This window comes from Nomascus leucogenys, chromosome 3 (assembly GCF_006542625.1).
Source record: "Nomascus leucogenys isolate Asia chromosome 3, Asia_NLE_v1, whole genome shotgun sequence".
In the NCBI taxonomy this organism is placed as follows: domain Eukaryota; kingdom Metazoa; phylum Chordata; class Mammalia; order Primates; family Hylobatidae; genus Nomascus; species Nomascus leucogenys.
Genome location: NC_044383.1, coordinates 140,414,443 through 140,440,720, shown reverse-complemented (window position 1 = coordinate 140,440,720; position 26,278 = coordinate 140,414,443). Strand labels below are relative to the sequence as shown.

Sequence of the window (26,278 nt, the reverse complement as noted above, 5' to 3'; positions counted from 1 at the left end):
TTCCAGCCCTTTATTTCATGTCATCAATAGCATACCTCAAGACCACTTTTTTGGCAGTGTGTTAATGAATGTTTTGTTGAACCCTTTTCATCTATCAAGGACTGAAATACCTGATTTAATCTCAGTGGTGCTTAAAATAAACTTTTGTGGCTGAGTTTACTCACGCCCTTATTTGAAAGCTATTCTTATAGGCAGGCCCAGAGCTAAAGACTGCCAGCTTGTTGGCCCACTGCTATCTGTCCTTGGGGGCACATTGGGAGCCATCGTCAGGTTTCTTAACTTGGACTTCTGACTTACTACTCTCTGGACAGTCTGGAGAGTAGGTGGATTTCAGTTCAATTATTTTTGTAAGTTTTCAAATTAAGTAATTGGCCAAATGGGTTCCTTGGATGAGAACTCCTTAGGTCAGGGAGAGCGGGACCTCCAGAAGGTGCAAACGTCAGCTCTGTTCCCACTCTGCCCTCTCATTCCCATCCCAGTCCCGCAGGACTGTGCAGGCTAAGGGGTGTGTCAGGGACTGTCTTGAGCTGCAGAAAATATCTAGAAAGCTAAGCCAACAATTCTGAACGTTTTTAACTCTTGTACTTAGTGTTCATTTTCTCCATCCCTTTCTTTAGGATTGCTGTGTAGCGGAAATGGAGGATAAAGTTTTAACTGTGGTAAGTATACATTCTAAAAGTTATTGTAAAATTCCTTTTCCAAAGGCAGTGGGAATCACATTAAATAAATGCACTGTGGCTAATTACTTCAGGCGATACTTTGAAATATTGGCCTTTGGGACATGAGTTTTTAAATTTAGGTGGGAAAGCATAAAAGTTATTTAACAAGACCAACTACTGTGAAAATTTCTGTGCTTAAATTAACTACATTGAGTCTCTGTTTTATTATTATTTTTTTCTAACATTTTATCAGGATACAGTTATATATACATTGCTAGCTAGCCTGCTAGTCAGGATTGAACTGATGTACAAATTTCACTTTAGGACCATTTTGATATAAGAAAAAAATTCTTGGCAAAAACCTTATGATGGAGGGGGGATGTGCTGTAACTGTTTAAGGAGCATTTTGTAACTATTCATCATCACTTCCTCCTTTTGACATAAGCCAGCCTGTGCTCTTTTGATAAGGCCTTCCTCCTACTGATGTTGAGGAATTTAGCAATGAAACTGCTATAAATATATTTTCCATAAATAGGGAGGCCAAACAAATTGGAAGAATGTAAAAAGTATCACTTCTTGGATTCTCCCCCTTGGAAAGAAAAATCACTCTTTGGAATATCCTGATTTCTTTGGTTGTTTAATTTTGAAAGGTTAGATGAGTCTGATTGGGGAAATACCACACGTAGCCACTGTGACTTCTACAAGGAGACCACTTAATAGGGATCCTCTCATTGTCTCTTTAGTTTTACCTTGTCAGTGTTTGGCATTCAAAGAATGTGAGCGATCACTAAAAAGATGATAGACTTAAATGTAAAATGCAAAACTATAAACTGTCTAAAAGATAACATAGGAGAAAATTTGGGTGACTGTCAGTTTTGCAATGAGTTTTCAGATAAAACACCAAAAGCGTAATTCATGAAAGAAAAATTGATAATGTAGACTTCATTAAAATTAAAAACTGCTATGTGAAATGCACTGTTAAGAGAATGAAAAGACAAGCCACAGACTGGGAGAATATATTTTCAAAACACCTATCAGATAAAGGACTTGTATCCAAAATATACAAAGAACAAGAACAAAGTATACAAAAAACAAGAATAAGACAAACAACCCAATTAAAAAGGAGGCAAAAGATCTGAACAGGTACTTCACCAAAGAATACATACAAATGGCAAATAAGCCTGTGAAAAGATGTTCAATGTCATTTGTGTTAGGGAATTGTAAATTAAAACAACAATGAGATACCACTATATGCCTATTATATAGGCTAAAATATGAAACACTGACAACACCAAATGCTGCTGAGGATGTGGAGCCACAGGAACGCTCGTTAATTGCTGGTAGAAATGCAAAATGGTGCAGGCAGTTTGGAGGACAATTTGGAAGTTTCTTACAAAACTAAATACATTCTTACCATATGATCCAACAGTTGTGCTCCTAGATATTTACCCAAAGGAGTTGAAAATTTACATCAAAAAATGTGCACAGGTTGTTTATAGCAGCTTTACTCAAAATTGCCAAAAAAGTTGGAAGCAACCTTAATGTCTCTCAGTAGATGAATGGATAAACAAACTGTTGTACATCTATAAAATAGAATATTATTCAGCAATAAGAAAGAAATAAGCTATCAAGTCATGAAAAGATATGGAGGAAACTTACAAGCATGTTGTTAATTGAAATAAGGCAGTCTGAAAAGGCTACATGCTGCATAATTCTGACTGTTTGACTTTTCTAGAAAATCAAAACCACAGAGACAATAAAAAGATCTATGTTTGCCAGGGGTTCATGGTGAGGGATGGGGTGGTGGATAATTAGGTTGCATACAGGGGATATTTAGGACATTGAAACTATCCTATATGATACTGTAATGATGGATACGTGACATTAGGCATTTGTCAGAACTCATAGAATGTACACCACAAAAAGTGAACCCTAATATAAATTATAGATGTTAGTTGGTAATAATGTCTCAATATTAGTTCATAATTTGTTTTTGGTGGGGGGTTTTTTATTTTTTTGACCGAGTCTTGCTCGATTACCCAGGCTAGAGTGCAGTGGTGCAACTCGGCTCACTGCAACCTCCGCCTCTGAGGTTCAAGCAATTCTGCAGCCTCCCGAGTAGCTGGGGTTACAGGCACCCGCCACCATGCCCATCTAATTTTTGTATTTTTAGTAGAGATGGGGTTTTGCCATATTGGTCAGGCTGGTCTTGAACTCCTGACTTTAGGTAATCCACCCACCTCAGCCTCCCAAAGTGCTAGGATTACAGGCATGAGCCACTGTGCCCGGCCTAGTTCATCATTTGTAACAAATGCACCACACTAGTACAAGATGTTAATAATAGAGGAAGCTGGGAATGGAGGGTGGTGGTGGAGGGGATATATGGGAACTCAGTGGACTTTTTGCTCAACTTTTTTTTATAAACCTGAAACAGCTCAAAAAAGTAAAGTCCATTAAAAAAATGGTTTAGGCTCAAAACAATTTTTTTTTTTTTTTTTTACCTTGTCAATATTTGGTGTTCAGAGACTGTGAGCAATCATTGAAAAGTCAGGTAGGTGGCCGGGGAGAGATGATTCCACTTCATTGCTGAAAGCGGATTTTTTCCTCGCCTGTGCTCTTCAGTGGTCACAAAGGAGCTAATATAAAAGCTGCCTTTTCTAAACAAAGCTGAAATAGTGGCACTGTTCCCACAGATGGTAAACATGGAGTGTAAATGCCATGCATTCATTGAGCAGAATTATCAAAATGATTGCCAACCAGAACTAAAGATGATAGGTGAAATGCATTTCTCTAAAAATCAGCTTGAGATAAACTTGGTTAATGATTCAACTTTCCTATTTGCTTCTCCAATTCTAGGTCAAGGTTTTAAATGGCATCTGTGACAAAACAATCCGATCTACCACAGATCCTGTGATGAGCCAGTGTGCATGTCTGGAGGAAGTTCACTTACCAAACATTAAACCTGGAGAAGGCTTGGTAAGTTCTAATAACACTTGTTTTATTTTCAGATAACATACATCATCATTTACTAGATTTAAAAAAAATTCCTTATTGCTTTCACTATAATTCTGAAAAGTAGAATTAAGTTAGACCGCCTTCCATTATGTAGTTAGGAATGTGCTATCTTGAATCCTGTTGATATGTTTTCTATCTTCAAAGTATAAAAATAAATACAATTTAAAAACTGTATACTCGTATTTTGAAGATAACACTTTATTTTTAGGACTTAGCAATGCAAGGAAATATAAAACATTTACACAAAGGAAAGATAGTTTCTGGGTACAAAAACAACATCTGCTCTGAAAGTATTAGCACTTAGGATGAATGTGAGAAGAGACTGGCTGAAGGCAGTGATTCTTAAGAAGGGTTTAGAAATATTTCATAAGTAATAGATAAGCTATATCATAACAGGCTGTGGGACTACATACAAGTGATCTCCTAGTACCTAGCTTGCATCTTATGGGATTAATTTGCTGAAATCTTCGTGAAGAAGCTGTGAAGCCCATTAGTTAGCTTAGAGGCTTTGAGTCAGAGAGAGCTGGGTTTAAATCACGGCTCTTGAGGGACATAACCTCTTTACATGTCAGTTTCCTCATAGGGTTGTTGAAAGTATTGTGTTAGATTATGAATGCCAAGTGCCAGGCACCAAGCACATAGTTCGTGTGTATTAATGTGGCTGCAGCTACTGTTGCTGGTATTGATGACATCAGTTGAGGAGAAGGAGGGGGAGGAGAAGGGGGAGGGGGAGAAGTAGCTAATGTATAGGTAGCTGTCGGGAGCTATTAAGGCAGTCTCTGCTCTTACATAGAAAAAAACAAAAATCAACCAATTGTTGACAGGCCCACATTCTTAGCAGAAATTTGCATATTGGTACTGCTTGGCTTCAAAGCAAATGATGGGTTATATCAGATTAAGTTTAAACAGGGAGGACTTCCTGTGGAGGTAGGTTTATAGTCAAATATTTAAGCAGATAAATGCCCTGAGTAGGCAGAAATGGAGTTGTCATTTCAGATGGTAAAGTTATACAAGCAGTGCCCTGGGAGGGGGAGTACTGTGTGTAGAGAAGAAGCTGATATAATCTTCGAGTGAAAGTAACAGGATAGGAGAGGAATCAGGAGAACCTGAAGGCGCTGGTGTTTGATGGGACTCTGATCATATATTAGCGTAGGTTGATGAGCAGACTGGGTGCAGCATAATTTCTGAGGAGGGTCCACATTATTACAGCATAGATACCAGGGTGAGCAACTACTTTTTGCCTGGTCTACTTTTTGCTCTCTTTCCCCATCCTGTAACAGTTTAATTAAAAAAAATTTACATGTGATGAGTCCAACTGCAGAAATAATTCCTCAATGATACATTCGGTGTATTACTCAGTGAGGTATTTGCCTCTGAGTTTGCCTCTCAGGCCTCTTAGGAGAGAGAATATTCATTCATCTTTACATTTCCCTTAAAAGGAGGGGTGTCTGTTACTAATTTGCTACCTATGCTTTGTTATTTAACAATCTTTGTTCATATATCTTTGTCTGGATTATTAGTAGCTTTAATAGTCACTCTGAGGTTATTTCTGTTACCAAATTTAAATGAATATATTGTGTCCCTAGACAAAGAAATGGTCAAGAAAGAACTGTTCTTTGGCTGGGTGTTGTGGCTTACACCTACAATCCCAGCACTTTGGGAGGCCGAGGTGGGAGGATCACTTGAGCCCAGGAGTTTGAAACCAGCCCGGGTAACATAGCGAGATCCTTTCTCTATTAAAAAAATAAAATAATTAGCTGGGTGTGGTGGCACACACCTGTAGTCCTGGCTACTTGGGGAGGCTGAGATGAGAGGATCACTTGAGCCCAGGAGTTCAAGGTTACAGTGAGCTGTGTTTGCATCACTACACTCCAGTCTAGGCAACTTAGCAAGATTGTGTCTCATCATCAACATAATAGAACAGTTGTTGTCTGAAGTGCCTCACTCATTCACTCATTCTGTAGGTCTAAGAAAACGCCCACATCCTCGGAGTTGTGGCATAATTCTGTGTGCCTGGTACACTAGATTATAGTATCAAAGAGATCACATGTTTTATTTCTTTCACCAGTATTTCAGTTTGCTTAGCTCCCCTTCACCACCCTTTGGATCTTGTTTCTCGATGTTTCAGGAGGCTGAAAAATGAGTATTGTTCTGAAGGGACTGTTGTTAATGTTTTATAAGTTTAAGCCTCACTTGGGGCTATGTCTCTAAACGTTGGAGTAATGAGTTAATCTAGTTGTGATTTACTCCAGGGCATGTACATCAAATCAACCTATGATGGTTTACACGTGATTACTGGAACCACAGAAAATGTAAGTGTATATTCATTAAGTGTAAAAGCTGTTGTGTGTTTACACAAATTTGCTCCATAGTCTCTATACTTTGAATTTAAATGTGTGCATGCTGTTGGATTATTGTGAGAGCATGGGTACCTGCTTTGTTTATTTCTGTTGATAGAGTACTGCTTGTCACCAGCTGTTGTCAATTTATTATTTAAATTGTCCTTTATTGCTCTTGTTCATATGCCTTGCCCAGTTTTTACCCCAACCCTTGTGTTAATTATTCCTTTTGCATCCTGGAAGTGTTAAGCCATAAATACAAAAGCAATGATCTTTTTGTTTTTGAGAATCACTCTTATAAGAACTGGGATTGGTGGCCATGTGTATAAATTACAATTTTTTTGATTTAATGGAATTTTTATGTCTCCAAAGCAGCTATTTCAGGATTTTTTACAACATATTTTTATAGCTGTGTTTCATCATATTTGGCATGAGATTGACGTTTAGTCCTCTGTCCCCACCCCTTGAATAGGAAAAGCAGGTCTCTTTCTACTGTGAGAGACTTCTGTACACCGTGTACTTCCTTCTGGAAGTTCTGCTATGTGGAGGGTTGTCTTTAGCCCCTCAAACATTTTGAGTTTGTGAGAAGTAGAGCTAGTTGAATGCTTTCTTCTTGCAGCCTACAATATGGCTTGCTTTTGAAAGACATCGATATGAAACTAAAAATGTTTGAATAGCTTCCCTGGGTCTGTGCAAAAGAAGCATGTATTTGGGGGAATTAACCTATTTAATCAGCTAAGACAGGAGGAGATAATTCCTAAAATTAGGGGAAATTTTAGGAGCTGCTTTTCTAATCTGTTTGGTAGAAATATGTGTCTAATTTTTAACTTCAGCTGCTAGATCTTTTGATAAAGGAAAATGGCATGATCTTTGAGTGTCTGTGATAAGCACTTGATGTTTGTAGTGAGAAAATGATACTGCTTAAGGCAGTCAATGAATTATAAATACATTGCATGGTTCTGGCAGATGAATGGGTAGGAAATGGTAGTGTCTTTCAGGATTCCCTGTTGAGCTACAGCGAGGAAGCCCTGAGAGTCACTAGGAGTTTTTATACCATGTCACCTCCTGGACGGTAACAGCACAGGAAGCTCTGCTTTTAGGCTTGGGATGGTGCGGAAGAAAAGACACAAGATGCAACACATGATTCTTCCTGCATCCTTGGTCGAGACTCAGTACATTGCAGCTCAGCTGTGATAACAACACAGTCATGTCTGTTTGTATAGATGAGAAACATGTGAATGTCATTTCAGTTTTGAGAGTTGAAGTTTCACAGTCTAGCAATTTGATGATTACATTGTCTGTCTTAACCAGACCAGTGTGTTTTCCAACTCTATTGGGTCTTCTTGAAGCAATTTCCATCTTGGATCTGGAGCACTACAGAATTACTACCGGAAGGCATAGTACTTCCTTCCTCTTGCACCACCCCCCTTTTTAAAGAAAAGAATTTGGGCTGGGCGCGGTGGCTCACGCCTGTAATCCCAGCACTTTGGGCGGCTGAGGTGGGTGGATCATGAGGTCAGGAGATCGAGACCATCCTGGCTAACACGGTGAAACCCCATCTCTACTAAAAATACAAAAAATTAGCTGGGCGTGGTGGCGCACATCTGTAATCCCAGCTACTCGCGAGGCTGAGGCAGGAGAATTGCTTGAACCCGGGAGGTTGCAGTGAGCCGAGATCGAGCCACTGCACAGTCCAGCCTGGGCAACAGAGCAAGACTTCATCTCAAAAAAATAAAAATAAAAAATAAAAAAAAGAAAAGAGTTCAATGACAGACTAAACAAAGCTGCTTTTGAATGAAACGAGATGTCATATGCCATTAATGATACATTCCCTGAATTCCTACCAGAATTGTAACACTGGCTGACAGACTCAGGGTCTGTCCTGGTGTTCCCATGTAGGACTGTATGGAAGTCATCTCAGGGAGTGGTGGCTACCATCTTGTTAGAGATCAAAAAAGAAAACTTGTCTTCCATCTGGTAATCCACTTGAAAATGTCACTCATTCCTTTAGTCATTCAATTCACATTTATTGAGGACCTGGAATGTGCTAGACACTACTAAGTCTTCTAGACAAGCGTGGGAAGTTAGGTGAGAGCCCACTTCTCCCGGGCTCAATCTGGCTATTTTATTCTTAATATTGGGTATTATATACTTGAATGGCAGTAGAAAGTGCCAGCTCCAGGTCAGCTTTTGGCTATGACTTAAGGTTGCTATGACTTCACTGTCAGAATGTTTTAATGGAAGCCTAGTATGGGGGGTAGCAGTGGATGAAAATCACCCATTGTTTTCACAAGTGAATTATGTCCATATTCTTCAATCTTGGACTTGAGGCTGAAGTAATGCTCACTTGAGGCTGAAGCAAGCAAGGTCTTCAGTCCATTTCTTTGAAGGTTACCTGAGAGGCCAGGATCATTCCAAAGTCAGACCAACAGTGTCTGATGTTTCTCTTATCTTATTTCTTTTTTTGATGTTATTTTAGACCTTGACAAGAGTCTTGACACAACCTCATTCGTACTTCTGTCCTCCACCCCTGAGATCCGGTGGGAGTTAGATTAGCCTCTGAAGAATGGGTGCATTATTCTTTAGGTCATGACCCTTCTGCAGCAAACCAACACAAGCATCATTTTTCAGTAGTCCTCCTCATGGTGAAGATAGGCAAGAGCTACTGCCCTGGGCAGAATTTTGGTACCAAGCTCTCTCTTTACCAGTGTTCTGCCAAACACAACTCTTGATCACTTGATTGGACATTTGAGAAATGAATGCAAAAGGATCCTTAGGAAGGGAAGTCAATTCAGGACATCAGAGCATGTTTTTTAAGATTATACATGTAGAGACAGGGACTTCCTGGCCTTGGGGCTATCTTTTGTAAAGTGAAGCTTATCTTAAATGAATCCCTTGCCCAGGAAGATTAACTGGACCGGACCGATTAGGATCAGAATTACTAGAGTAAGCCTTTAACTGTGGGTTAAGCATCTGGCACAAAAAGGAGCGTAGATAAATTCATTTTTTTAAGTGATATAAGAAATCTGAGATGGGCTGGGTGCGGTGGCTCACGCCTGTAATCTCAGCACTTTGGGAGGCCAAGATGGGCAGATCACCTGAGGTCAGGAGTTCAAGATTAGCCTGGCCAACATGGTGAAACCACGTCTCTGCTAAAAATACAAAAATTAGCTGGGCGTGGTGGTGGGTGCCTGTAATCCCAACTACCCGGGAGGTTGAGGCAGGAGAATGGCTTGAGCCTGGGAGGCAGAGGTTACAGTGGGCCAAGATCACACCATTGTACTCCAGCCTGGGTGACTGAGTGTGAGTGAGACTGAAAAGTCAAGTCTGAAAAAAAGAAAAAGAAAAGAAACTTGAGATGAACATGGGCTGGTCTCTCAGGTGAGCACTGTCGGGTACGGTAGCAGGTTAAATGTTTTCACAAATAACTGTCACAGTTACCAGGGCCTTGTATGAGACCTAGATAAAATCAAAGGGAATATTTCTACAGTTTAGGGTTGCTTGTTAATTTCCCGTTGAGCCTGTCACAACAATTTAGAGAAACTTCAGCCAGTGTGTCTTGGGTCTCATTGCTGTCCCTCTCCCCATGTTCAAAGGTGCTATTTTTTGGATATTTGGAAATTGTTTGAAGATTCAGTCAGTAATGTAAGTTAGAAAATTAAATCTTCTATTCTAGATAATGTTTGATTAGAATTTGAAATCCAAGGTTTATATTTTCTTCTTCTGTTAGTCATGTATGAGATACCTTCAACATAAAGAGTTCTAGGTGGCTTATATGAACAAGAACACCGTGAGCAAAATATTTGACAAATGGATTATATCCCTTTATATATATTTTTTTCTTTTTTCTTTTTGAGACGGAGTCTCGCTCTGTCGCCCAGGCCGGAGTGCAGTGGCACAATCTCGGCTCACTGCAAGCTCTGCCTCCCAGGTTCACGCCATTCTCCTGCCTCAGCCTCCTGAGTAGCTGGGACTACAGGCGCCTGCCACCACGCCTGGCTAATTTTTGTATTTTTAGTAGAGACGGGGTTTCACTGTGTTAGCCAGGATGGTCTTGATCTGCTGACCTCGTGATCCACCCACCTCGGCCTCCCAAAGTGCTGGGATTACAGGCATGAGCCACCATGCCCGGCCTATCCCTTTATATATATTTTTGTTGCAGTGATGGTAAATTAATAACCAGGCATTATTTGAAGGAAAAAAAGTCTGGATTTTGTTTTGACACTGAAGACTCATTTTCGAATGTAATCTGAAAATGAAAAGAAAACGAAATTCATTTTCTTTAAAGCAATTTCTGTTGCCACCAACTTTCTATTTTAACAGCATTGCAATAATATGTAAAAGAAGATGGAATGAGAACAACATTTAGTTTTAATAAGGAAACGAGATGACAGAGTTACAAAGATGATTTTCCATGTTGAACAGTTGGTCAGCTTTTATGAGATTAATTTTGATAAGGATATGTGTAAGAATTTTTTAGATGAACCAGTAGCTTTTATCAGGCAATCATTTTGACAATATGTCCAGGCCGGGCACAGTGGTTCATGCCTGTAATCCCAGCACTTTGGGAGGCCGAGGTGGGCAGATCACCTGAGGTTGGGGAGTTTGAGATCAGCCTGGCCAACATGGTAAAACCTCATCTCTACTAAAAAAAATTAGCTGGGCGTGGTGGCAGCCACCTGTAATCCCAGCTACTCGGGAGGCTGAGTGGGGAGATCTGCTTGAACCCAGGAAGTGGGGGTTGCAGTGAGCTGAGATCCACCATTGCCCTCCAGCCTGGCTGACAGAGTGAGACTCCATCTTAAAAGCAAAACAAAACAAAAGACAGTATGTCCAGTCTCTTCCCGATAGATTAGATGAACCTGGCTATTCTAACAGACAAATTATCAGTTATAACAGACACCAATAAAATGGATAACACAGGATTCATGTGTAAGGTCCTATAGACTGTGTAGTCTCAGGGGAATAAAGTGCATTGTTTTATTTTTCCTGAGAAAATGTTATTTCAGTTGCTAATTGTCTACAGAAGAAAGAAGAAATAAAAGCAGAAAGAAATAGAAGGTTTAAAATAATTAAGGCAGGTTATTTGGTTTCTGTACAGTCTCCTGCAGACAGATCTCAGAAGATTCATGCTGGTGATGAAGTCATTCAAGTTAATCAGCAAACTGTGGTGAGTTTGTTTATTGAGACTCGATTTTCCTCCTTAGAACTTTTAATTAAATCTAAAACCATTTTGATTAAATTTTTAAAATTTGCCGCTTCTATCTTATTTTTCATTATTTTAGGTTGTGCTAACATGAACATACTTATGCCTGCCTATTTTGTTTCTGTGTGTCTGCTCACAACCCTGACTGCCTTGAGATGAGTTCTCAGGTTTGGTTTTTTCGTTATTCATGAGCAAGTCCTCCCTCCCCATTTGCTTTCTTTGAAGGTGGGATGGCAGCTGAAAAATCTGGTGAAGAAATTGAGAGAGAATCCCACAGGAGTTGTGTTACTGCTTAAGAAGCGCCCCACCGGGTCTTTCAACTTTACTCCTGCTCCCCTGAAAAACCTACGGTGGAAGCCACCTCTTGTACAGGTATCTGGGATTAACTGGAAACCTCCATCCAACAATGTCGAGTATCTCATTAGTCTCCAAACAAAAAGAGATTAAAATTTGAAGGTGATTGATTGATTTCAGGAGTTTGTATGTAATTATCCTATAATCCCGCCTATGTGAAAATATAAATTCTAGATCTACATGGAACAGTATAGTAGCCAGTAACCATATATGACTATTTAAAGAATGAGGCTAGGTGCGGTGGCTCACGCCTGTAATGCCAGCACTTTGGGAAGCCGAGGCAGGCGGATCACGAGGTCAGGAGATCGAGACCATCCTGGCTAACATGGTGAAACCCTGTCTCTACTAAAAGTACAAAAAGTTAGCCGGGCGTGGTGGCATGCGCCTGTAGTCCCAGCTGCTGGGGAGGCTGAGGCAGGAGAATGGTGTGAACCCAGGAGGTGGAGCTTGCAGTGAGCCAAGATCGCGCCATTGCACTCCAGCCTGGGCGACAGAGTGAGACTCCATTCTCCAAAAAAAAAAAAGAATGAAATGATGTTAAAAGTTAATCTCTGCAGGATCGCTGGCTACATTTCAGCTGTAGAATATTCACATATGGCTAGTGACTCCCATATCAGACGGTTGGATATGGACATTTCCATCATTGCAGAAAGTTCCTTCTAGTCCTTCTCCTCTCTCATTTCAAACATAGACCTAGATAACTATACAGTTTGAACACTAATTCTGGAGGGACCACATGGGGTTGAGTCTTCAGCAGCGCTTTACCAAGGCAGGGTTGGGGGCGGTGAGTGCAGCCCGCCCCATGGGGACAGTATCACACCATTATTTAGACATTATGTAGTATTGCCAATCTGTGCTGATAACAGAAGACAAACTGACTGACTTTTATTTAAATTCTTTTCAAACTATATACCCTCTTATTGCTGACACCTGGGTGGATCACGCTCACTGGTCACACTCCTTGTTATGCCATTGGTCCTTGGTGTTGATTTCATAAACGAAGAATGAAAAGCAATAACCTTATAAAGCCCTTTTATAAGATTGAGATTATGGTTTATTTGTAAGTATTTTTGATGTTATTGTATGTCTTCCCATGGAAGAACAGTAGTCTTAAACCATCAATTTTGAAACTTTGTGAGGCAAGGTACTGGAAACATTCTAGGTGTCACAGAGGAGAGGTTAAAAATAAATAACTCAGAGGCCGAGTGTGGTGGCTCACGCCTGTAATCCCTGCATCTTGGGAAGCTGAGGTGGGTGGATCACTTGAGGTTAGGAGTTCGAGACCAGCCTGGCCAACATGGCAAAACCCCTACTAAAAATACAAAAAGTAGTTGAGCATGATGGCCTGTGCCTATAATCCCAGTTACTCGGGAGGCTGAGGCAGAAGAGTTGCTCGAACCCAGGAAGTAGAGGTTTCAGTGAGCCGAGATTGCACCACTGCACTTTAGCCTGGGTGACAGAGTGAGACCCTGTCTCAAAGCAAAAACAAAAACCAACCAACAAACAAAAACTCACAGTGATAAAGGCAGGGCAAGAAGGGAACATAATTACAATCAGTTTATAAATAATAACAGAACAGATTTTAAAATTCACTTTTTAATTGACAGATACAAATTGTATATATTTGTATTGTACAACACAATGTTTCAAAATATGTTTACATTTTGGAATGGCTAAATCAAGCTCGTTAATACATTTATTACCTCACACACTTATTTATTTGTGGCAAGTTCACTTAAAATCTACAAGTGTTATAGCAACTTAGCAGTTTTCTAGCATGCAATGCATTTTTATTAACTGTAGTCACCATGCTATACGATAGATCTCTTGAGCTTATTTTTCCTGGCTAACTGAAATTTTGTACTCCTCCTTCTAACCTCTGGCAGCCACCGTTCTACTCTCTGCTTCTGCTTCTAAGGGTTCGATTTTTTTTTTTTTTTTTTTTTTTTTTAGATTCCACATAAAAGTGAGATCATGTGGTATTTGTCTATATGTGCCTGGCTTATTTCACTTAACACAGTGTCCTCCAGGTTCATCCTTCTTGTCACACATGATAGGATTTCCTTCTTTTCTTTTCTTTTTTGTTTTGTTTTGTTTTGAGACGGAGTTTCACTCTTGTTGCCCAGGCTGGAGTGCAGTGCTGCGATCTCGGCTCACTGCAACCTCCACCTCCTGGGTTCAAGCGATTCTCCTGTCTCAGCCTCCTCTGATAGCTGAAATTACAAGTGCTTGCCACTACGCCCGGCTAATTTTTGTATTTTTAGTAGAGACAGAGTTTCACCGTGTTGGCCAGGCTGGTCTCAAACTCCTGACCTCAGGTGTTTCGCCTGCCTCAGCCTCCCAAAGTGCTAGGATTACAGGCGTGAACCACCACGCCCAGCCAGGATTTCCTTGTTTTTTAAGGGTGAGTAGCATTCCCTTGTGTATATACACCACATTTTCCTTATCCATTTGTCTGTTGATGGCTGGGCTGTTTTGAAAAATGCTGCAGTGAACATGAGGGTGCAGATACCTCCTCAGCATACTGATCTCATTTCCTTTAGATGTGTATCCAGTAGTGAGGCTGCTTTTTAATTTTTCAGGGAACCTCTAAAGTGTTTTCCGTAATGGCTCCGCTAATTTACATTCCTACCAGCTGTGCACTAGGATTTCTACATTTCCATATCCTTATCACCACTTACCTCTTGTGTTTTGATAGTAGCCATTCCAACAGGTGCCAGCTGTCCTCTCACTGTGGCTTTGATTTGCATTTCCCTGATGATTAGTGACGTTGAACATTTTTTCATATCTCTGTTGGCCATTTGTATATCTCCTTTTGAGAAATGTCTATTCGGGGCTGGCTGCAGGGCCGCATGCCTGTAATTGTAGTGCTTTGAGAGTCCAAGGCAGGAGGATCGTTTGAGCCCAGGAGTTCAAGACCAGCCTGGGCAACAAAGCAAGATCCTGTCTCTACAACAATTTTTTTTTTTTTTAAACCAACTGGCTGGGTGTGGTGGCACATACCTGTAGTCCCAGCTACTTGAGAGGCTGAGATAGGAGGATTGCTTGAGACTGGGAGGCTGCTGTGAGCCTTGATTGTACCACTGCATCCACCCTGAGTGACAGAGTGAGACCCTGTCTCCAAAAAAAAAAAAAAAAAAAGCAAGACAGTAATGTCAATTCAGGTCCTTTACCCATTTTTAAATCAGGTTCTTTGTGGTTTTTTTGCAGTTGAGTTCTTTGAGTTCCTTGTATACTTTGGATATTAACCCCTTATCTGATGTATGGTTTGCAGATACTTTCTAGTTGACTCTTTGCCTTGTTGATTATTTCCTTTGCTATACAGAAGCTTTTTAATTTGATGTAATCCCACTTGTCTGTTTTTGCTTTTGTTGCCTGTGCTTTTGCAGTCAGAGCCAAAAAATCATTGCCCATAACCGAGCCTATTGATTATACTCCAGCTGTTTCTGTTTGCATTGGTCAGTGTAAAATTTAAACTTGCTTAGATTTTTTTGGATTTCTCAGAATATGATGCTTAACATTACAGAGATGCTAATTCCTCGTAGGTAATTGATGGAGTGCCTGTCAAATGCTTGCTCTGCCCGCTAATTGTTGCATAAGATAAATGTTGGATTCTGAAGGAGAGAGAGGTGTGGACTGTGAGGTGGGAGCCTGGGAGGGTAGGTAGGATTTGCATTGGCGGATGGGAGCGTGTATCATACAGGAGATGAATGCTATTCTTTAAACACACTCGCCCACAAAACACAGATAGACCACCATCAGGGAAGGGCAGTGTCTTAGGTAAGGTTTCCTAGAGCAGAGTCTTAGGTGCACATCCTTGTGAGAGCAATTTTTGAGGGTACGTGCTCCAAGTAAAACTGGTAAGGGAGAGAGGAAGGCAGAATGATGACGGGGAAGCAGCAAGGATGCCTCTCAGGTGCAGCATAGCCTTGACCTACTATGCAGGACAAAGCACCCTGGTGGAGCCACACAGCTCCGGGCTCTGGTGGCCCTGCTCGGGCGAGGCAGCTCTGTCAGCTGAGGGCCATTCTTCCGAGAAGGGGCAGCTGTGCGCTTTAGCAGCTGACATTCCCAGCAGCGAGGGGTGGTAGTGGCGGTAGTGAGACTCTAGGTGGGCTCCAGAGCTTCTGCCACAAGAAATGAGTAGCTCCGACTCTGTGGAGCTGAGGGTAGGAGATAAAGTTGGACTGGTTGCATGAGACTATAGTGGCAAGTCTGGAGTGCCAGGCTGGGGAGTATGGGCTTTCTCCCACAGGTGACAGGTTGACAGCTGCTTTTACGTTAATACCTCTATTACTCTGCTAGGGCTGCTGTACGGGGTGGTAGAAGTTCAAAGTCAAGGTGTCAGTGGAGTTGGCTTCATTCTGAGGACCCTCTCAGAAGATTAAAATAAACAAAAAAAACCAGCTAGTAAGTCTAGCCAGGATCACATCCAGAGTTCCAAGCAATACTCCTAGTCAATAGTAGCACTGCTACTGATTTCTTTTTCTTTTCTTTTCTTTCTTGTTTTTTTTTTTTTTTTGAGACAGAGTCTCACTCTATCACCCAGGCTGGAGTGCGGCGGTACACTCTTGGCTCACTGCAACTTCTGCCTCCTGGGCTCAAGCAATCCTCCCATCTCATCATCCCAAGTAGCTGGGACTACAGGCGTGTGCCACCACGCCCAGCTAATTTTTATATATTTTTTGTAGGGACTGGGTTTTGCCGTGTTGCCCAGGCTGGTCTCGAAGTCCTGACCTCAAGCAATCCGTCCACCTTGGCCTCCCAAAGTGCTGGGATAACAGGTGTGAACCACCGTGCCCAGCCTTGCTCCTAATTTTCATGAACTAACTCATCTAATTCTCACTGCAGCTCTATGCAAGAGATATTATCATTATCACTCCTTTACAGAGGAGGAAAGGGAGGCCACAGATGTTTAAGTGATTTGCTCAGAGCTAGAATCATAACCCTGGCACCTGGCTCCCAAGCCTCTGCTTCTTGCCACTATACATGGTCTTTCAAATCCCTCAGCTCATTCTAAGGTTTCAAAGAAGAATGTAAGTTAAATATTGGGAATATCTGTAAACACATGAATGACCTCAGTCCCTGTTCAGACACGGGGTTGGTGTTGGTTTGGGGGAGGGGAAATGAACACCAAGAATCATCTCTGAATTGATCTCCACTCTGCATTGCTGCGTTACTCCTGTTTCAGACCTCACCTCCACCCACGACAACCCAGTCCCCTGAAAGCACTATGGATACCTCACTGAAGAAGGAGAAGTCGGCCATCCTGGATCTTTATATTCCTCCTCCGCCAGCTGTTCCCTACTCTCCCCGGTATGTTGCTGTCCATTGTCATGGTATGCTTGTCTCCCATTGGTGTCGTTTGTAAATGGTGGTGTGAAAAGAGGGTCTTGAGAGAGGAAGTTGCTGAGCCACAGTGTGACAGGGCTGAATCTTGAACTGCCGTTAAACATATGATCAGCCTTACTTTGTAGGAGTGTAGGGACAGATCTAGGTTCTGTGGGGCTTGAAGCTATACAGTTTGGTGGGGAGGGCCCTTTGGAGAAAAGAATATGGCAGTATTGCCCAGGTGTGGTGGCTCACACCTGTAATCCCAGCACTTTAGGTGGCTGAGGCGGGCAGATCACTTGAGCTCAGGAGTTCAAGACCAGCCTGGGCAACATGGTAAAACCTCATCTCTACAAAAAAATACAAAAATTAGCCGAGTGTGGTGGCAGATGCCTGTAGTCCCAGCTACTCAGGAGGCTGAGGCAGGAAAATCGCTTGAGCCTAGGAGGTGGAGGCTGCAGTGAGCAGAGTTTGTGCCATTGCACTCCAGCCTGGGTGACAGAGCGAGACCCTGTCTCAAAAAAGAAACAAAGTAAAGGATATAGCAATACCTTACTTTTGAAAAATAAGTGAAAACGTGCTCTCCTGGGGCCTTGGAAGGGTCTGTTGGGGGCCCTGCAGGTTAAGTTTCATTAACTCCATGGTAAATTTATCTTGAGGGGGTAGATAATAAGTATTTCTGTGAGATTAATGAGAGTTGCAGCTTGATTTTGCTGAGAAAGACGTGTTCTTCATAGAACTTGAAAAAAAACCTATGTGGCCAGGTGTGGTGTCTCACACCAATATTTCCAGCACTTTGGAAGCCAGTTCGGAGGACTGCTTGAGCCTAGAAGTTCAAGACCAGCCTGGGGAATATAGTGAGGCCCCATCTCTACAAAAAATCAAAAAAATAAGCTGGGTGTGGTTGTGTGCACCTGTGGTCCTAGCTACTCAGGAGGCTGAGGTGGTAGGATCACTGGATCCCAGGAGGTCGAGGCTGCAGTACAATACACCATGATCATACCACTGCACTCCAGCCTGGACAACAGAGTGAGACCTAGTCTCAAAAACAAAAAAACAAAAAACAAACCCAAACCCATGTGAGTGTAGGTATGAACATTTCGTATTTGTGTGTGTGTGTGTGTGTGTGTGTGTGTACCATAAATTTTTTTTTTTTTTTTTTTTGAGATGGAGTCTCGCTCTGTCGCCCAGGCTGGAGTGTAGTGGCGCAATCTCGGCTCACTGCAAGCTCTGCCTCCCGGGTTCACGCCATTCTCCTGCCTCAGCCTCTCCGAGTAGCTGGGACTACAGGCGCCCGCCACCACGCCTGGCTAATCTTTTGTATTTTTAGTAGAGACGGAGTTTCACCGTGGTCTCGATCTCCTGACCTCGTGATCCGCCCACCTCGGCCTCACAGAAAGTGCTGGGATTACAAGCGTGAGCCACCGCGCCCGGCCTGTGTGTGTACCATAAATTCTTAAAAAGATAGTTGTTTTCTTCATGGCTAACTTAAATACTGTATGGTATAATAAGGGTGGTATATAGAGTGTACAGGATGATTTAGGTGTGATCTAGGCTTATTTATCAACTCACATATTTATATATGTTGATAAAACTAGACGATCTGGCTCATTTATTCAGCATATCTTTCCCCAGTATTGGGTCTGGGTTATCATCTGACACAAAACAGACTCGGTCCTTGACCCTATAGAACTGCCAGGGTCTTATTCAGCAATTCAAGCCTGTATTGAGAAATATATGATTGGGCTACAATATTTCATAAAGTTCAGGCTGGATTTTATTACAGTGACATTTTACTTTATATCAGAATTTTTTGTTTGTTGGTTTTCATTTGAGGCTGAGGTGTTTGCTTCATTGTGTTTATTCTGTATTGGGTGCAGAGATTCAACGTTGTTTTCCATTTCCTTGAGTCTTGGCTTACTCAGAACTTACTACAGTGTGTAGCAAATGTACTTCAGGTGATCGGGACATTCTGGTTCGCGGGATCTTAGGTGTGTTTAAAGTTACAGATAGTCTTTGCCTCTGCATATAGAGAGCATGACATTCCACGACCAATGTGTGGGTTGTTCTATCAGAAACTGGAGGAAGGCGCCCTCCCTTGATCCAGAATATTCTTGTCTGGGTTCCTGGAGTAGTGGCAAGAAAAGGGGTGGTGTGTACATAGTGAGAGATAAAGGAACCTGGGGCTAGAAGGAGAACTGGATTAAACTGCTTGGGAAGACGCTGTTGAGAGTGCACACACACACCACTCATGAAGGATTTTCTGAGGAATGAAAAATGCGAATGGATTACCGAGAAACAAGTTATGAGTCATGAAAGCTTTGTGAATGGGGAGTTATATGCCCGGTTTAAAGGTATGGAAGGAGATATATTTGTGGGTGGGAGGGGTAGGTGGGTGCCATCCCACCTGGGAATACCACACACAGACATGGCTGATCAGTAGATTGCTTTGGGACTCAGCTGATTCTGTAGTTTGTCTAGCAGTTTTTGTCCCGATTTGCCTAATGGAATTTACCAAGTGCAAAAAAAAACTAAGCAGCTGGTAACTTGGACTCAAATTAATCCTACACTTTAAACTGACATGTAGATAGAATTAGAATGGAATCGGTGATCCAACTTTTGCTGGTTTTTGTAGTATTTGGTTCAGAAAAGAATCACCCTCCATTGGTTACTATAAAGGTTCCTTTGTATCTTTTGACATGGTTTTCAAATCTAACAACTTCATTATACATCAAGTCTTTTTTGCTGGATTTTGGCAAAGATCCGACTCTTGGCATGGGCAACGTGGTTCCCTAGAGCGTACCTTAACATGTGATTGCTGTAGTAAATAGGATATTCAGCTATACACAGAAGCACAGGAAAACTAGGGCTGTCTTTTCAAAGGTATATTTGTTTGGATATATATAAAAAAAAAACCCTGCGTTTACTCTTCTTTTTTTTTTTTGAGATGGAGTCTTGCTCCATTGCCCAGGCTGGAGTGCAGTGGCATGACCTCAGCTCACTGTAACCCCCGCCTCCTGGGTTCAAGCAATTCTCCTGTCTCGGCCTCCCAAGTAGCTCCTGCCACCACACCTGGCTAATTTTTGTATTTTTAGTAGAGATGGGGTTTCACCTTGTTTATCAGGCTGGTCTTGAACTCCTGACCTCAGGTGATCCACCTGCCTTGGCCTCCCAAAGTGCTGGGATTACAGGCGGGAGCCACGGTGTCCGGCCTGCATTTATTCTTATTTCATTACATCATGGTATTTTGCTTATTTAATAGGATCTATATGTATTTGAGCGGCCACTGGGGTTGACAAAAGGAACGCTTTTCCTCCAGTGGAAAAGGAGAATTTAAATTATCTTCTGTGTGCCGGAGGTAGCAGCACTGCTGGAATTCTTCAGTATGAGAACACCTTTGTAAACAATTTAGTTATTGTCCACATTATCTTCCAGGGATGAGAATGGCAGTTTTGTTTATGGAGGGTCCAGTAAGTACAAACAACCATTGCCTGGTCCTAAGGGTTCAGAGTCCCCGAATTCCTTCTTGGACCAGGAAAGCCGGAGACGAAGATTTACCATTGCCGACTCGGATCAGTTGCCTGGGTACTCGGCGGAAACCAACATTCTGCCCACAAAAATGAGAGAGAAAACACCATCTTATGGTAAGTTTCAAGTGTTTGTTTTGTTCTGCCGTCGGCCTTGACTTCTCCTCCCCGCCCCCTGCCTTAGTTGGAACTGTTGGATGAATTTGGCAGACTTTAAGAGTAATCTGAGGAAAACATAAACCTCAATGAAATTCTAAGTATGAGACCTTTATTCATCTCTCTCAAGCGGATCCTTGTTGAGTCATTACTCTGCCTGGCATCAAAGCCCAACGGGGTGAGATCATGTTACAGTTTTAACTTTCAGTGCCTGGGTTTTGGACTTGCTTTGCTCTGTAGACTCATAGGCTCAAGTTTAATGTGCCTCTATCTTAGTTGCCTGCTATGGAAATGCAGTGCTTTAAAATACTTTTATTTTAAAATTTGTTATTGCTTCTGTCTAAGTGGGTGCAATATTGTGAGGTCGAAGTTATAAATAAAGGGAAGGATTCACTAAAGTTCCAGAACTCATCAGACTTGTCACCTTCTTTCTCATCCCTCTGAAGGCAAGCCACGGCCTTTGTCCATGCCTGCTGATGGGAACTGGATGGGGATTGTGGACCCTTTTGCCAGACCTCGAGGTCATGGCAGGAAAGGTACGTTTAATCCAAGCAAACCAAGGAACGGCAAATGGGGAGTGAACAGACCCAGGCCCTGGTTTCACCTCTATTTCTAAATGTGTTATAGTAAGTAGACTGAGTACTTGGCCTTTCCGAGTCCCGTTTTCTCATCTATAAAATTAGGACTGCTGAAGATCTGTAAGATCCTACTTATTTCTAGAATGGCAAAATTACGTAATCCTGGTTAGTGATTGTAGATATCCTAATTAGCATTGAGTGCTGTAAAAAGGCTATAGACTTTAATGGTCTAATTTTTATTCATTTATTTTTTAGAGACAGGGTCTTGCTCTGTTACACAGGCTGGAGTGCAGTGGCATGATCATACCTCACTACAGCCGTGAGCTCCTGGACTCAAGCGATCCTCCCGCCTCAGCCTCCTGAGTAGCAGGGACTACAGGTGCACGCCACCACAGCTGGCTAATTTTTTAAAGAATTATTTATTTATTTATTTATTTATTTGGTAGAGACGGAGTCTCAATATGTTGTCCAGGCTGGTCTCAAACTCCTAGCTGTAAGTGGTCTTCCTGCCTCAGCCTCCCAAAGTGCTGGAATTGCAGGGATGTGCCATCATACCCAGCCAATAGTCTAATTTTTTAATAAATAGAAATAAATTATTCACTAAACAATCTTTTTCAAAATTTATTTTTAAAAATTGAGATGGGGTCTTACTGTGTTGCCCAGGCTGGCCTTGAACTCCTGGGTTCAAGTGATCCTCCCACTTCAGCTTCCTGAATAGCTGGTGTTACAGATGTGTGCCATCATGCCCAGCTTTCATTAAACAATCTTATTCTAAATTTTGTTACTTTTATTTTTGGAGTCTGTTTGATTTCTGATGAACAAACATGGATTTTTTTTCTTCCAAGTCCTTCTTATGTTAGAAGGCAATTACTATTTGAAAAGAAATTTGTGTTTAATTCACCCTGTAATCAAAGTCACTGGTTATTATACTGGTCTTGAGTGAAATGTTTTAAAACATTCTCATTTTATTGCCAGATTGCATTTGATTGTCATCATTGGCAGAACGTTATAACATTGTTTTTGCAGTTGTTGAAACAAAGGGCAGTTGAAAAGTTAAAGTACAATAGGCTTTAGATAGTAAAAGGAAGAAGAAAAAATTCTGGAGGCCTAACCTTCCAAAGGGATTGATTGGGCCCTGACCCTTTCTAGGGACTTGGTAAAGTTTGTCACCTGAGTACCCATATCACTTAGTGAAAAAGGGGAAGATGCCTGGGTACCATTCAGGATCCCCTTAGTTAACGTGTGAGTATCCGTGGAGCAGTCAGCAGGTGGCAGGGCTGTCCTTTGTTTAGATTTAGACACGTTAACATCTTCTTGCCATTCTTCTGAGCCCGGGTTGAATCTTTTATTTATTTTATACACAGAGAGATGAAGTGTCAGGGTTATGGGGTGTGAAATTGGGAAATGGAAAAATGCTTGTTCCCTCCACTCCTCCTTCCATATTTTTCTTACATGACTGTTTTGGAATAAAGGTATCTATCTACACACAGCCTCTTAAAAAAAAATAACAGTTTTATTGAGATATAACTCATTGCATGAAATTCAGCTTTTTAAAATATACAATCAGGTGGGTTTTAGTATATTCACAGAGTTGTGCACCAGTTGCCACTATTCCAGAACATTTTTGTCACTCCAAAAAGAAACCTTGTGCCTTTTAGCAGTCACTCCCAATTCCGTCCTTCTTCAGCCCCTGACAGGCACTCATCTACTTTGTGGATTTGCCTGTTCTGGACGTTTCATATAAATAGATTTATACAACATGTGGCTCTTTGACAATGGGCACTTTTTCCATGTGACTGTTCCCCTTTCATTACAAAAGCAAAGCAAGAATATTGAAAAACGTGGAAGGCATGAGAAAATAAAGCTCGGCTGGAATCTGTTTCTCCGACCTAAGAAATAATCACTGTGAATGTTTCATGTGATTTCCAGTTGTTCCTGTATTTACATTTATATACTTAGAAAAATGTACAAAATGGGAGAAGTTGGCCGGGCGCAGTGGCTCATACCTGTAATCCCAGCACTTTGGGAGGCCAAGGCAGGTGGATCACGAGGTCAGCAGTTCGAGACCAGCCTGGCCAACGTGGTGAAACCCCATCTCTACTAAAAATACAAAAATTGGCCAGGTGTGGTGGTGGACGCCTATAATCCCAGCTATTCGGGAGGCTGCGGCAGGAGAATCGCTTGAACCCGGGAGGCGGAGGTTTCAGTGAGCCCAGACCGCACCATTGCACTCCAGCCTGGGCAACAGAGTGAGACTCCGTCTCAAAAAAAGGGGAGAAGTAAATATTCAATAGTACTATGTAAAAATGAATATTATCTATACCATATTTGAAAAGAATATAGCTGTATTAATATGCCATCTTATGGCTCTAATGCCTATTTATTCAATGTGCCACTGTTGGAAATTTAGGTTTTGTTTTTTTTTTCAAATTCTAAATGTTTCAGTAGGCTAGGTGTGGTGGCTCATGCCTATAATCCCAACACTTTGGGACACTGAGGCAGGTGGATTGCTTGATCTCAGGATTTCGAGACCAGCTGGGTGTGGTTGTGTGCACCTGTAGTCCCAGCTACTTGGGAGGCTGAGGTGGGAGGATCGCTTGAACCTGGGAGATGGAGGCTGCAACTAGCTGAGATGGCACCACTGCACTCCAGCCTGAATGACAGTGAGACCCTCTCAAAAAATAAAAATAAGCATAAAAATAAATGTTTCAGTAAGCATCCATGTCCATAGATCTTTGCACATTTTGGGGTGTAGAATTTCTGCTTCACAAGGATGCTACAGGTTACCAAAGTGTCCTGTATTTTAAGTTTCTATTCAGTTTCTTAACATTCCACCCCCATCCCAGGGGGTCTGCTGGCAGTTAGGGCAGGATCACTCTTTTCCTTGTTCAGGAATGTCCCTGAATGCCTGACTTTAATGCCCTGCATTAAACAGTGCATAAACAGTTCTTGTTCAGCCATCACAGGGCACTACAGTCTCTGATCCCCACCCATTAAAGGAGACCCGTGTGTTACCTCTTAGGCGCTAAAGCAGCCTAAAGTATGAGGGACCTTTCCCATTTCTGCTTCCAGAGCACCCATTGGTGGGCCCAGCCACAGGTGAGACTTTGTGGCCAATCCGGGGAGGAGAGTAGTAAAGGTATGGTGCCCACATTCTGCCCAGGTGGCAGAAGTCTGGGCAGGCCAAGGGCCCTCCAAAGAGGACTGTGCAGGGGATTGTGATTTTTTTTTTTTTTTTGGAGGGGACAGAGTCTCGCTCTGTCGCCAGGCTGGAGTGCAGTGGCGCGATCTTGGCTCACTGCAACCTCCACCTCTCGGGTTCAAACGATTCTCTGAGTAGCTGGGACTACAGGCGCCTGCCACCACACCAGCTAATTTTTGTATTTTCAGTAGAGATGGGGTTTCACCATGTTGGCCAGGATGGTCTAGATCTCTTGACCTCATGATCCACCCACCTCGACCTCCCAAAGTGTGGAGATTACAGGTGTGAGCCACCACGCCCGGCTGGGATCGTGACTTAATGGAGTTTGTCTGGAAACAGGGGAGGATGCCCTTTGCCGGTATTTCAGTAACGAGCGGATTCCTCCGATCATCGAAGAGAGCTCCTCTCCCCCATACCGGTTCTCCAGACCCACGACCGAGCGGCATCTGGTCCGGGGTGCGGACTACATCCGAGGAAGCAGGTGCTACATCAACTCAGATCTCCACAGCAGCGCCACGATTCCATTCCAGGAGGAAGGGACCAAAAAGAAATCTGGCTCGTCAGCTACAAAATCCTCGTCCACAGAACCATCCCTCCTGGTCAGCTGGTTTACGCGACTCAAACTGTTGACTCACTGAGAGGGACCCTGCTCAGGCCACCTGCCTGGCTCCTGCCCCAAGTGCCTTGCTTTTACAGTGGACAGCCTCTTCTCGTTTCAGCCTCAGTATTATGTAGGGACCTTAAGCAATTTCTTTTTTTTTGTTTTTTTTTGAAAAGTTATCTACTGCCCTTCTTGGAAGTTTGCAGGATTGGATGGGAACAAATTCAGAGGATCTTAGGTGCTGGCTTGTGGAGACAAAAGGAGGGAAATGGGTAGAGCCTGTTTGTCTTGCTTCCCCAGAGACAGAATGTGAAGACATGCACTAGAATTCGCAGTCCTGGCCAGAGACGTTATGGTCATTGTGAGGGACTGGTGGCATTGTTCCTCTTTGAGGGGCTGAGGGGACTAAAATTGGTGGCTATTTTCACACAGATGTGTTGGTTTGTGGTCCAACTTCTTTTTCTGAAAAAGCCAGTGAGAAAACATTTTTGATTTGATTTTTCTAAACTATATACCATATTTTAAGTGTAGCAGCTTTGACTTCGCAATAACGTGGCAAGTATCTGATTTCTCCTTTGAGGCAGAGGTTTAAGTGTAGGCCTGTTACACTTGTTTGATACCTTTTTCATGACAGTCTCAGTATAGATTGTTGGTACAGAAACATGAACACATTTTGATAGGGCTTATTCCACACAAAGAAGTTTATGGTTATTTGTGTGGGGTGTTGTTGTTATATATTATTGTCTTTAAGGGAAAAGAAGCTATAAGATTCGCTGACAGCCAAAGTATCATTTAGAAGAGTGAAGCAACAAGATTTAGGTTGATGAAAGATACATCAGTTTGCATTTTGACCTGTTCAGTGTCTGTCTTCCAGCACGGTGTGTACAGTTCTTCAAAATTGTACGCAGTTTGCTAATTAGAAATATCTTGGAAAGCCTCATGGTCACTAATTTTCAACTAGCATCAGGTATTTTGAAAACGTGTGTCTGGATATTAACTCTTGTTTAAACTGAATGTATGATATTTTGTTAGAATGGAAAAGCACTATCTTGTTAATTTAAGTATTTTAAATATAGTTGTATATTTTTCTTACTCTTAGTCACCTGTAATTGAAATATTTTTGTTTTGCGTCATACACGAAGCTAGTGAAAAAGAAAGTGCAAGGCATTTTCAGATGAGCAAGTGACTATCGTGGCTGTTGCCAGGAGGGCAGTATTGTTAAAAAAAGAATCAAAATAAACCCTCCCAAGCATTTTGGGATTTTATGGATTAGAAATGGAGGAACAGGAGAAGCATATGCAGAGTGAAAT

The 26,278-nt window shown here is 42.0% G+C and overlaps 1 protein-coding gene across 2 annotated transcripts in view; it reads left to right on the top strand.

Annotated features, from left to right (window-relative positions):
• CNKSR3 (CNKSR family member 3) overlaps nt 1-26,066 on the top strand; it is a 102,878-nt gene extending 76,812 nt beyond the window's left edge. The window contains exons 5-13 of one of the 2 annotated variants that reach the window (XM_003255497.4): nt 618-659; nt 3,516-3,635; nt 5,927-5,986; nt 11,115-11,183; nt 11,445-11,591; nt 16,765-16,889; nt 20,340-20,548; nt 21,034-21,123; nt 24,707-26,066. In XM_003255497.4, coding sequence (XP_003255545.1) covers nt 618-659; nt 3,516-3,635; nt 5,927-5,986; nt 11,115-11,183; nt 11,445-11,591; nt 16,765-16,889; nt 20,340-20,548; nt 21,034-21,123; nt 24,707-25,005 — 1,161 coding nt within the window. In that variant the 3' untranslated portion in view covers nt 25,006-26,066. The remainder of the gene's footprint in view (nt 1-617; nt 660-3,515; nt 3,636-5,926; nt 5,987-11,114; nt 11,184-11,444; nt 11,592-16,764; nt 16,890-20,339; nt 20,549-21,033; nt 21,124-24,706) is intronic. The other variant, XM_030809861.1, reaches the window with a different exon arrangement.
• The last annotated feature ends 212 nt before the right edge of the window (nt 26,067-26,278 follow it).